This window comes from Rhinatrema bivittatum, chromosome 16 (genome assembly GCF_901001135.1).
Source record: "Rhinatrema bivittatum chromosome 16, aRhiBiv1.1, whole genome shotgun sequence".
NCBI classification, from domain to species: domain Eukaryota; kingdom Metazoa; phylum Chordata; class Amphibia; order Gymnophiona; family Rhinatrematidae; genus Rhinatrema; species Rhinatrema bivittatum.
Window position 1 is genome coordinate 34,440,450 of NC_042630.1, and position 12,890 is coordinate 34,453,339.

Consider the following 12,890-nt stretch of genomic DNA (forward strand, 5'->3'; position numbering starts at 1 on the left):
AGTGAGCCAGTGGCAAAGCCAGGGATTAGAACTGAAGCACTGGGAAACAAAATTGCACCAGAGGGCATGGACTCCATAACACAGCAAGAATTAGAGCTCTAAGAATTGGGACCAGCATCTCAGATTGCTGGTTCTGGCCCCTCATCCTACACTTGCTGGTGCTGCTGGTTGCCAAGCATTGACTTCTGTGGTTCTTTGCTGAATGTGCTCTCTCTCTTGCTCTCTGCCCCCACCCTCCAGGTAAGACCCATTCTCTGCATTTCATCTCCAACATCACGGAATCAGATCGGATCTTCCTGAAGTGGGAACGATACCAGCCGCCAGATTACCGGGATCTCCTTAGCTTTCTCGTCCACTATAAGGAATCGTAAGTTTGAAAGCCACGGACCTCATGTCCTGGACTCCTCCCGAGCCACTCCCAGGATGGGAGTAATGGAGGGGCTTTACAAAGGGGGACAAAGTTTCCTGTTTTTATTTATTTAAAAAATTTCTAACCCACACATATCGCTTTGGTTCAAGGTGGTTAATTACCCTTGGTACACACCCACCTGCAGCAGCTTGCCTACGCATTGTGGAATATGCTCAAATGTGATATCGCCAAAACGTTGCAGCAATAATCTAGAAAAAAAGGCACTGATTTTACCAAAGGAGTGTTCACTGCATCTATGATATTGAAAATCTACTCTCCCATACATGGGCAACCTGTACGTTATGGATCAAGGTGAACTGGGGGTGCTATTTTGCTGACCCTCATCTGAGCCTCATGCAGGTATCCTATGGATGCACATAATGCATGAATGTGGTATGGACAGCCAGAAAAGTAGACTGGGGGAAAGTGTCAAGTCTGTTGGTTAGGATGGGCGAGACAAGCAGCTGTCTGGGGTGCTAGACATGGGGGAATGCCATGCCATTACTTCTTTTGTCAGTGTGGTGGCAGCAGAAGTGAGTTCTTGGGAAGGAGGCCATGTTAACAGTGGGAGGGTAGGGTGGAGCTCTTCCATGTCATGAGAGGGTGACTCCTGCATACCCCCCATCGACTAACCTAGGTGCTCGTTAGTCTAGTGATGGCCTTGAAAAGAGTATTCCATAAACAAGGGGTGTGACCATAAAAAATGCATACATTTATGCAGGTATTACATATTCACATTTAAATAAAAGTACAGAATCGTAAGAGAATGTTATGATGAGCAGCAGAGTCTGAAATAGGGAGAGCAGATGACCTGAGGGTGATGCTTTACTTGGAAGTGGATTTCCCTGCAGCCCCTTTCAGAACATGACGGAGTACCTCGGCCAGGATGCGTGTGGCGCCACCAGCTGGAACGTGGTGGATGTGGACCTCCCGCTCAACACTGCCCAGGATCCTGGAGTCACACTGATGAACCTCAAGCCCTGGACCCAGTACGCTATCTTTGTCCGTGCGATCACGCTGACTACGGCAGAGGAAGGGCGCAACTTCGGGGCCCAGAGTGATGTGGTGTACATCCGCACGAGGCCGGCAGGTGAGAATAAAATAAGGAAATCTGGTGAGAAATGTAGCTGCTTCAGGTTTGCCACAGGAGCATAAAAGAAGCGACGTAAACAAATATTTCTTCATAAGGAGGGTGGTAGAGGCATGGAATAGTCTCCTGGGGAGATAGAGCAGGTACAAACAGTAACAAAATTCAAGACCATGGGATAAGCACAGAGGATCCTTAGCTGTGGGGGAGTGAGGGGTAAAGCCTGGGATAAGCACAGAGGATCCTTAGCTGTGGGGGAGGGAGGGGTAAAGCCTGGGATAAGCACAGAGGATCCTTAGCTGTGGGGGAAAGTGAGGGGTAAAGCTTGGGATAAGCACAGAGGATCCTTAGCTGTGGGGGGAGTGAGGGGTAAAGCTTAGGATAAGCACAGAGGATCCTTAGCTGTGGGGGGAGTGAGGGGTAAAGCCTGGGATAAGCACAGAGGATCCTTAGCTGTGGGGGAAAGTGAGGGGTAAAGCTTGGGATAAGCACAGAGGATCCTTAGCTGTGGGGGGAGTGAGGGGTAAAGCTTAGGATAAGCACAGAGGATCCTTAGCTGTGGGGGGAGTGAGGGGTAAAGCTTAGGATAAGCACAGAGGATCCTTAGCTGTGGGGGAGTGAGGGGTAAAGCCTGGGATAAGCACAGAGGATCCTTAGCTGGGGGGGAGTGAGGGGTAAAGCCTGGGATAAGCACAGAGGATCCTTAGCTGTGGGGGAGTGAGGGGTAAAGCCTGGGATAAGCACAGAGGATCCTTAGCTGTGGGGGAATGAGGGGTAAAGCCTGGGATAAGCACAGAGGATCCTTAGCTGTGGGGAGTGAGGGGAAAAGCCAAATAGGTTGCATGTTAGTAACATAAAGGTCCATATTCAAAAGCATTCAGCCAGCTAAATTAATATTTGGGCACATCCTTGCTAAATTCTAGCTGACTAAGCTAGGAGCATTCCAGGGGTATAACTAGTAGGAGTTGAGTTAGCCGGCCAAGTCTGTATGGGACAAAGACCTGTCTTAGTTACCTGGCTATAGTTGTCGGCTCTTAGCTTTAGTGCTGTTGCACCATTGAATATACTTCCAAAGTTTATCTGGCTGACTTTGCTATCTGAACTGTAACTGCATGTGGACCTCATGGTTAATGATGGCAAATAAAGAGCTTACATCCTCCCAGCAGGTCTAAAAACATTGATTGCATATTAAATATTGCAAGCAGGCCTTAAGAAACCAGTCTCCTCCCATTCGGTCCCTTTCCTTTCTCATTTTTCACTTATTCCAGGCACATTTCTGATTTTTTTTTTCTTCCGTCCCCTATACGTATCTATCCTTTCACGTCATCTCATACACCGTATACCCAAACCATTTCCCATAGCTACATCCCTTAATCAATTTTGCGCCAATCTCAATGACAAACCTGTAGTAACATAGCGCGCGACGGCAGATAAAGACCCAAATGGTCCATCCAGTGGGTCCAGCAAAATGCTCTGTGCAGATTACCCCTAGGCAGAAATGTTACAGCTAAAGTCTCCATGGTTTCCCTGTTTTCTTCAATTCCATCTTCCAGCCACTAGGGATGACCTGTGTTTTACCTTGACCTGAAACTTTCTGACTGTTCTTGTCTTCATCACGTCTTCCGGGAGGACATTGCATGCATCTGCCACTCGTTCCTGACTCTCTCTCCCTTTGGTAATGACCCCCAGTTCTGTGCATTTCAACAACTATTGCACATTTGATCTCCAGACTGTACCAACATCCTAGTGCTACTGATAATTTACGTAGTTCTATTAGATGTATACATCTGCGGGTTTGAGGCAAACTGCTGGTCGTTGATGTGGCTCCTGATAGGCAAATCTACTCCAGCAAAGATGCTTCCAACCTATTAGCCTGTTGCCACCAATGTTCTCTCATCCTGAAACATCAATGAAAGAGCAACTGCAGTGTTGGCATCCTCTCTCTCCCTTTCTCCTCCTTTTTCTGCAGCCCCCACCGTTCCGCGGGACGTGATATTCATGTCCAATTCTTCCTCCCACGTCATTGTGCGCTGGAAACCCCCGACACAGCGGAACGGCAACATCACCTACTATTTGGTTCTCTGGCAGCAGCTGGTGGAGGACGCGGAGCTCTACGTGAACGATTACTGCACTAAAGGTAGGGGGAAGCACTGCTATGACCCATATAGAGGTGTGTGTGGACCCACAGACCTAGGCCAGCAGCCTGCAGAATCCATCGTGGTTCAGAGTTCCAATCTTAGCCCGATTAACTCCAGCCTCCCGAGGTAGACAAAATAGTTAACTGGGAATAATAAATGTATATTTATCTGTGAAATACTGCACTTTGGAAAAGCATGGTCTTAATACATTCGTACATGCCAGTTCACTTTTGGTCTAGGTGACGTGACGTGCACGGCGATATTCTGCCTTCTCTGTGTAATCCGCTTGGATCTTTTCACTCCTATGTTTCTTGGAAGGAGCGAAGAGAGTGCTTTTAGTAAGGATTAGCAAGGATCCATGGCTGCGTTCGCTCTTCTCAGGCTTCTCTTACTTGCCTCAAGGAGTGTGTGTTCATGTTGACTGAATGGTGAGGGGTGGGAAGAGGTTTAAGATTGGTTCGGATGCCTTAGAGAGCAATGGAAGTGCGGTGGCCCCAGGAACCAGGGAAATGTCCCGTAAAGGAGGAAACCTAAAGTTTGAGAGAATAAAAAGAAAAGCTATAGAAGACTTCTGAGGCTGAAGAAAGACAACTTCTGTTGATTGCCTCCCGCTAGGAAGAAATGCATCGCTGTGTTAATAGTGAGGTCGGAGATGGCAACACTTGAATGCTGTCTTGTAGATTAAAACTATTTGAAATGGAAATGGGACTTTTTAGGCTGCTGTTGAAATGTACCGGTCCGAGGTAAAGCGGTGTCCTCTCTCTACTGGCTTCCCTGTCTGCAGGATTGAAGCTGCCCACCAGCAGCGCTGACACCAGGTTCGATAATGACGACGGCGGGGACCCCGACGCCGACCTGGACACCGAGGACAAGTGCTGTCCCTGCCAAAAGACGGATGGGCCGCTGATGGAGGCAGAAGGCTCCTTCCAGAAGAAGTTTGAGAACTTTCTCCACAACACCATCTTTATCCCCAGGTACTGACGGATTCCTTCCCCTGGCGTATATACACAGTTATGATTTTATAATCTCGTTGCTAATTTTTTATTTTTTTTTTTAATGCCCTGGCTTTAGATCACTATAGGATCTTCTGCCTCCTTCCTAGATTAGATTGCCACCTCACCCAGGTCATGAGGCAGCTCCAGCCTTGGTTTTGCCCCATGGCAAGTATAGAGATACAGCTCTGATTTCCCCCTATGCAGGAACTACATCTCCACACGGTTAGTGGTGTAAATGGGAAAACTAGACAAGTAATATGGTCTCTTTCTGTCGTCATGTTTATGTGCCATAGAAAATGATGGCAGAAAAGGACCAAATGGTCCATCCAGTCTTTTGGTAGCATCTGCTGCGTCTTACAAGTCTCCCCCTTCCTTAGTTTCCCAGACCGACAGTGTCGGGGCCCTTGGTTGCTGTCTGAGACCAATTCCCTGTTACTTCTTGGCCTTGAAGTAGAGAGCAATGTTCGAGTTGCATCCAGTTGCATGATGGTTAAGGGTAGTAACTGCCACATCAGCAAGTTACCCCCATGCTTATTTGTTTTCCCAGACCATAAAATCCAAAGTCCTTATTGGTTGCTGTCTGAATCTAATTCCACTTTTCCTCGTTTCCCCCTGTCGTTAAAGCAGAGAGCAATAATGGTTGTTGCATCAACAGTATGAAGGCTTACTGGTTAGAGCTGGAGAATTATCTCCAGGATAACCTGACTGAAGTGGAGACCTATTCCTGGCTTTTGTTATGATTTGATTTCGACATTGCCCACCTCAGAAAAGCTCCCTGTTCCACGTGCAGGATCCCAGAGGCAGGCAGAGCTCCAGAGTCTCAATGTATGGATGAGACGATGGTGCAGGGAAGAGGATTTTAGGTTTGTTAGGAACGGGGCATCGTTTTGGGGAAGGAGGGAGGCCTTTTCCTAAAGGATGGGCTCCATCTTAAACCAGGGATGTTCTTTATTTGCTGTCTTTAAAAAGGAGATAGCACAGCTTTTAAACTAGAAGATGGGGGAAAGCTGACAGCCATTCAGAAGCGCATGGTTTGGAATGATGTACCTTTGAAGGATACTAAGAGAACAGGGAAAATAGGACATCCCAGTAGAGAGCTTGCAATAATTGCCAAAGTAGACCAGGTGCCTTTAACCAAAGAGCAAAAGATTCCAAATTGCCCCTGTCAACTGATGAGCAGGTTGTTAATACAAACAAAAAACAAACTTTGAAACGTCTGTATATGAATGCTAGAAGTCTAAAAAATAAGATGAGAGAGTTAGTGTGTATAGCACTGGATAAAGAGGTAGATATAATTGGCATCTTAAAGACCTGGTAGAAGGAGGATAACCAATAGGACCCTGTGATGCCAGGGTACAAATTATATCACAATGATAGGATGGATCAAATTGGTGGAGGGGTGGTGCTATATGTTAAAGAGCATCAAACAGGATAAAAGTTCTGCAGGAAACAAAATGCAATGTTGAATATTTATGGATAGAAAGTAAAAAGGGGAATAAAATAGTAATGGGGGTGTATTACCGTCCACCTGGCCAGAATGAACAGACAGACAATGAAATGCTAAAAGAAATTAGGGAAGCTAACAAAATCAGCAGCACAGTAATAATGGGGATTTCAGTTACCCCAGTATTGACTGGGTGAATGTTACATCAGGATATTCTAGAGAGGTAAAGTTCCCAGATGAAATAAATGACTGCTTCATGTTAAAAGAACCAACAAGAGAGGAAACTATTTTAGACCTAGACCTTAGTGGAACACGGTACTTGGTCTGAGAGGTAAGTGTTGGAACCACTAGTGATGCCAATACGATCAATTTTGACTCAATAATTGGAGGGAGGGCATAAAAGAAATCTACTGTGACAGCATTAACTTTCAAAAAGATGATTATGATAAAATGAGGAAAATGGTTAAAAAAAAAAACAAAACCTGAAAGGAATAAGTGAGATGATCAAATCCACTGATGAGAAAAAAATTATTAAAAGTTGTCAAATCACAAGAGGATTGTGAGAAGTTGCAAGACTGGGATACTGGGCATGCAAATGGCAAATGAAATTTAATGTGGACAAGTGCAAAGTGATGCACTTAGGGAAGAGTAACCCAAATGCAAGGTTCCATATTAGGAGTCTCCATTCAGGAAAAGGATCTAGGTGTCATCGTTGATAATACATTGAAATCTTCTGCTCGATGTGCAGCAGCAGCAGCAGCCAAGAAAGCAACAGAATACTAGGTATTATTAGGAAAGGAATGGAGAATAAAACAGAGAATATCATAACACCTCTGTATCGCTCCACGGTGCGACCTCATCTTGAGTACTGTCTGCAGTTCTGGTCACCAAATCTCAAAAAAGATATAGCAGAATTGGAAAAGGTACAGAGAAGGGTGGCCAAACTGATAAAGGGGATGGAATGAGTCCCTATGAGGAAAGGCTAAAGAGTTAAGATTATTCAGCTTGGAGAAGAGATGGCTGAGGGGGAGATATGACAGAGGTGTATAAAATGAGTGGAATGGAACAAGTAAATATAAATCAGTTTTCTCTTTCAAAAAGTACAAAATAGGGACACACAATTATGTTAACTAGGTAATACATTTAAAACTAATAAGAGAAAATATTTTTTTTTACTCGACACATAATTGAGGTATTCAATTCTTTGCCAGAGGATGTGGTGAAAGCTATTAGTGTAGCTGTGTTTTAAAAACGGTTTGGACAAGTTCCTGGAAGAAAAATGCATAAACCGTTATTAAGGTGGACTTGGGAAATCCACTGCTTATTCTTGGGATAAACAGCTTGGAATGAATCCACCCCTTGGGATCCTGCCAGGTACTTCGGCCACTGTTAGAAATAGGACATGGTGCTTGATGAACCTTTTGCTGACCCAGTATGGCAAAGTCTTATGTTCTTAACCTTTGTGTCTTGTTCTCTGACTCTTTCAGGCCTCCCTGGAAGGTAACACTAGTGAACAAAAACCCTCAAAGGTAAGAGAAGCAGAATCAGGTGTAAAATAAAGCACTGTGTCCAGTATTTTATATAACCTAGAGGACTGAATGTCGAGGGCCTTGATTTATAATCTTAAATTATTAATAAAACGCCTCCTGCCAATCCTGTCCAGATCGCCCAAGAGGCGCAGAGATGTGTCCGCCGCCATCAGCGAGGGCCATGTCCCGACCAACGGCTCTTCACTGGAGTCTCCGGTCAACCGGACAGGAGCCGGTGTCAAGACCTACATAGACTTCCCCATCTTGGAAGACAAGGTGTCCCGGAACCGGACGGTGATCTCCAATCTGCGGCACTTCACGGAGTACCGCATTGACATCCACGCCTGCAACCACGCTGCGCACACCGTGGGCTGCAGCGCTGCCACCTTCGTCTTTGCCAGGACCATGCCAGAGAGTAGGTGCCCGGGCTGCAGCCCCTCCCCCCCCCCCTCCCCCCACCCCTGCACCTTATCTGCACACTGCCGTGTGTATCCCAACCACCCCCTCTTCCCTCTCTTTCATCATCCCTTCTCTTCCTGCTCCCCGTGTTTATTCTCTTTCCTCTCTCTTCCTTCTCTGTGGCTCCTCTCTCTCTCTCTCTCTCCCTCATCTTTCTCATGTCTCTCTTGCTGCCTTTGCCAAGACTCAAAACCAAAAACTCCATGCTCAGGAAAAAAAAAAACAAAAGCAGTGGCTTGACTATTTAATTATTTCAGTTTGATGTATCACCTATTCTACAGGCTCAAAGTGATTTACAATAATAATTAGGGCTTCTGATTTTTGGTTAAAACCGAAAAACCTCAAAGCACCCCCAGTGGGAGAAATTGGGTTTTTCAGTTTTAACCAGAAAAACACAAAATATAGGTCTGCCATGGAGGCCCTGATGACATCATCCAGCTGCTGCAGAACGTCTCTTCTTAACTGTAGTAACCAGATGACATCATCGGAATGGGCCTGGGGCCACAGAGGACCCCCATCCCACCACCTCCCAAAAAAAAAAAAAAGGGTGAGGCCCTAAGAGTGTATGTGTGTGAGAGAGAGAGAGCAAGAGCCTGGACCCATCTCATCGTGGCCTGAAGAAAAGCCTGGCAGAGCCACGGTGGATCCCATCCAGCCATCTTCGGAGGCCGTGAGTGTGAGTGAGAGCAAGAGCCTGGAGCCATCCTGCCATGGCCTGAAAAAAAGCCTGGCAGGGCCACAGTGGGCCCTATCCAGCCATCTCCGGAGGCTGAGAAAGAGAGAGAGTGTGTTTGTGTGTGAGGGACATGAGAGCCTGTATGTGAGAGCATGGTTTTAGGTATGAGAGAGGGAGTGTGAAAGAATGAACGTGTGTGAGGATACACAACCTGCCACCTGCCAAGTCAAACACACACAGCCTGCCATCCCCACGCCACACCCCACCTCCTTCAGCCACACACATCCTGCCACCTCCTCTAGCCCCACGCATTGATATTTCCTGCTACCCTTACCCCCATTCCACTCAGCCACAAATGCACTCCTTGCCACCCCAACCATAACCACACACACAAACATACAAAACAGCATGTAAATGTCTTAAGATAAATTGATATGCACCTTATTAAAGAAGCCACCTAAAAATGTGCTAAACATTTTAACGCAGGCAGTGAAAACACTGATCATGAACCACCCCCGCTTAGGATCAGAAGCCCTGATGATAATTCACAAACGATGGCTGAAAAAAGAATTTCCACTAGTTGTCGGTAGTATTGGCAGGGAATATTTCGCCCATGCCTGCGGGCTGCGGTGGTGTCAGAGGTGGTAGGTACAGAATCCATGGACGCTTGGAGCATATCCAGAGCGGTGGTAAGGTTGAGGGAGAGAGATGGCTGGAAATTGAGGAAGGTCTCCAGTGACTCCAGGGGAACCTGAGTGTGGCTCAAGTGCTCCTCATCTACCAATGCGCTCTGTTCTCAGGGGCTCTGCTCCCTGAAACACGGGAGAGAGCGCGAGTAATAAATTTGTTTTAAATGGACATTGCGCCACCCTTTTGTGATTTATGGCTTTACCCTGTCTACTTTTTTCGCTCTCTGCAGGGCAAGCAGATAACATTCCTGGCAACGTCACCTGGGAGCCCATCGGGAAGAACAGCATTTTACTGAAGTGGAAGGAGCCGGAGAACCCAAACGGGCTCATCCTGAAGTATGAGATCAAATACAGCCGGGAGAGCGAGGTAGAGAAACCACTGAAGGCGGAGCCACGTACCCTAAAGCTCTTAGTGACGCCCTGGGATGGCCGGCTGCTCTCTTGCCTGCTTTGATAGTCATGTTGCCTTTTGAGACATTGGCACTGCAATAATTCCCTACCGCGAGGGGTTTTACAGGCACTTAGTGCCCTGCTCAGCTGCAGTTGTACCTTGCTCACTAGGCGCTTTTGGACAGGGGCAGTAAAAAGCAGTAAATGCAATCTCCGCTGGAGACCGAACGACAGGCAAACTCTTGCATGTTGTGGGTCAGTGAGAACAGTCTCAGTGGAGGTAATCCACAGGGGCACGATGTCTTGTATTCCAGCCAGTTGGATTACACATGCCAGCACAGTACACGATAGCAGAGAGAGAGCAACTAACCCATCTACTACCCAGCTGTCTCCTTTCCTTTTGATCATTCATTGCTTCAGCTAGATGAGCATTGAAACTCCCCTACGGAAAGCAACGGCAGCTCTGCCCCACATCTGTCCAATCCCATGTGCATGATTCTAGGGTCATAGCCAGGGCCACTCTGTATAGGCTACGCTAGTCTTCCTGGGATCTAACTGAACGTTCCATCTTGCTTCTAACGTTCTGTAATTCACTTGCTCAGGGGACTGGAGACATCGTTCCAGCTGTAGGATTGCTCTGCTTTAAGGCAGCTGAAGTTATAGCAAAGAGCGTGGAGCAAAAGGATGCATCCCTACTGGCCTAGGAGTGCCATAAAGCTAACTTTTTTTTTTTTAATTTATTTTCTATCATTGTGATGCTTTGAGGTCAACAAACCCAATTATGGGCCAGGAAAACATTAGAAAGAAACGCCGCACATCCAGTATGTTCCATGGTCGGTCCAGGTCTGTTGAAGTTAGTAGAGGATCACAATGTCTATATAAGTATAGAAGCAAAGTTTGTTTTGTTTTTTTTCCAAATAGTAAACAGAAAACTTAAATAAAATGTGCTATTGCGCCAGGTGCACATGGAGAGCCAGGCAGAGAGGGGCATGCCTTGGGGAACTTTGCTACGAGAAAGGTTGACCTTGATGCACGAAATCTGGCTGGCTCACCCTTTACCCTAGCAGACCCTCCCCTGATGTCTTTCAGTGTCACAGAAAGGTTATATGTTTGGCAGGTGGTGGTGAGCGGATCCTGCTGGGAAGGCCCCACTAGTTGTGTGATCACTGGTGCTTTCCAAAGCACGAGGTTCAGGTTTACTTTAGAAACAGAGATTATTTTTGAGACTCCTATTTCACAATATTTTTGAGTCCTTTTAACTTTTACTTTCAGCTTGATTGAGCTCACCAGGGGGGTACAGAAAAATGATGGAGGAAGACCACCGTATGGCCTGTCTTACCTACCCATTCACAGCCAATGCGATCGCCTACCAGTTCCTCAGATCTTCTCTGCACTTGTCCCCTATATTCTTGAATTCAGATACTGTCCATCATTCCACTGGGAGGCTGTTCCATGCATCTACCCCCCCACCCCCCTTTCATCCTTATCCCATGACGTGGTATTAGAAGGCACAGTTTTGCACCAAATAATTTGCAGATGTCTTGGAAACTAGGATCACTGAAACAGTTATGTTTCCTTTTTTTCCTTATCCAGGAGGTTCCTGCCACTGTCGTGTGCGTGTCTCGCCAACGGTACAAGAGATACCAAGGGGTCCATCTCACCCTCCTGCAGCCTGGGAATTACTCAGCCAAGATCCGGGCCACCTCCCTGGCAGGGAATGGGTCCTGGACAGGGCCAATTATCTTTTATATTCTGGGCCCTGGTACGTATGGGTTAAGGCACCTCAAGTCACTGTAAGGAATGGCCCGCCTTGAACAGTTTCTGGTAATAAGGCAGGCTATACATTTTTGTAAAGAAAGAAACCTCTCTTCAGGTTACTGTAGGAAATGGGTCATGTAGAATTACTGGAAGAGGGGGAGCTCGCCTCTACTACGGTCTTGACCTTTCACCCCTGAAGACACTCAGCCATTGGGAAGTTCCCAGTAACCCCAATTCCAACTTCTAATGGCTCTATGGCTCTGATGTAGTGCTCTGGCATTGCCGAGTCACTACTTGGGCACTGCCTGGAGAAGAACCTTTGGGTTTCTCTGTACCAGCAAAAAGCCCATGTTATGGTAGGTTTTTGACCTAAACGGGCAGCAGCTTCTCTGCATCAGCAGAAGTTTCTGGAGGGATTGGCATGAGTGCTGGGGAAATTGGGAGTAGGACTCCCAGTAAGGAACGATGCCACCGAAGCACTGACCACGAACCTGGCTCTTTGGGATTGCCCCGTGTTGTGGCTTGACCAACCTGGTCCCATTCGTTAACCTAAAGTAGATTAGTTTCCATTTTGAGCAGGTGCTGGACATGGCACAGAGCAGTGATATTCTCCTGACCCCCCCCCCCCGCCCCCGTTCTGACTGGGTTGTCCCATTTCAGTGAAGGAAGGCAAAGCATGAATGCTGCATCTGCCTCGGGGGTGATTCTTCCACTCATCAGTGTCTCTTTCCCCAGTGGAGGAGCCATCAGAAGGGTTCTTCGTGCTTCTCAAGGTGATGCCAATTGTGCTGATGGTGGTCATTGCCTTCTTGGCCATCTTTGTCTTCTTCTACAACAAGAAAAGGTAATCTTATCTTCCCACCACCCCCGTCCCCTCACAGCACAATCCATGCAATATTTTAAATTTGCTGCATCGAGTCCTGCGTGAATAGCGGCATTGTTTTTTCCCCAAAGTAATTGCAACAAATTTTGGAAAAATTGATGTTTTAGGGATGTTCTTGAGACGTACATTAATACTGAATTATGAGATTGGCTGCCAGTAAGATGGTCTAATTATTTCACTTTGGACCTTTTTTTCCTAGCTACCTAAAGAAGTGTGCACACGATGTTCCACTCATCTGAGTGTGCATGTGTGCGTGTGTATGTTTGGTGAAAGTCCATCAGGGATGCTGTGCACCAGTCCTGGTTTTATTATGAAACGTTTCTAAGAATCTGGGACTTGGCAGTGCACAATGTGGAGGGGGGTGGGGGCACTAGGATTTCCAGAATGCTTGGGTATTGGACTGGGGAAAAGCCTAAAATGGTTCTGTGTCTTT

The 12,890-nt window shown here is 46.7% G+C and overlaps 1 protein-coding gene across 1 annotated transcript in view; it reads left to right on the plus strand.

The window, feature by feature from the left end:
- The window catches only part of INSRR (insulin receptor related receptor), an 82,009-nt gene that overhangs the window by 53,650 nt on the left and 15,469 nt on the right, over positions 1–12,890 (plus strand). The window contains exons 7-15 of the mRNA XM_029581587.1: positions 241–367; positions 1,261–1,499; positions 3,466–3,633; positions 4,419–4,608; positions 7,561–7,602; positions 7,737–8,017; positions 9,657–9,793; positions 11,410–11,578; positions 12,310–12,418. Coding sequence (XP_029437447.1) covers positions 241–367; positions 1,261–1,499; positions 3,466–3,633; positions 4,419–4,608; positions 7,561–7,602; positions 7,737–8,017; positions 9,657–9,793; positions 11,410–11,578; positions 12,310–12,418 — 1,462 coding nt within the window. The remainder of the gene's footprint in view (positions 1–240; positions 368–1,260; positions 1,500–3,465; positions 3,634–4,418; positions 4,609–7,560; positions 7,603–7,736; positions 8,018–9,656; positions 9,794–11,409; positions 11,579–12,309; positions 12,419–12,890) is intronic.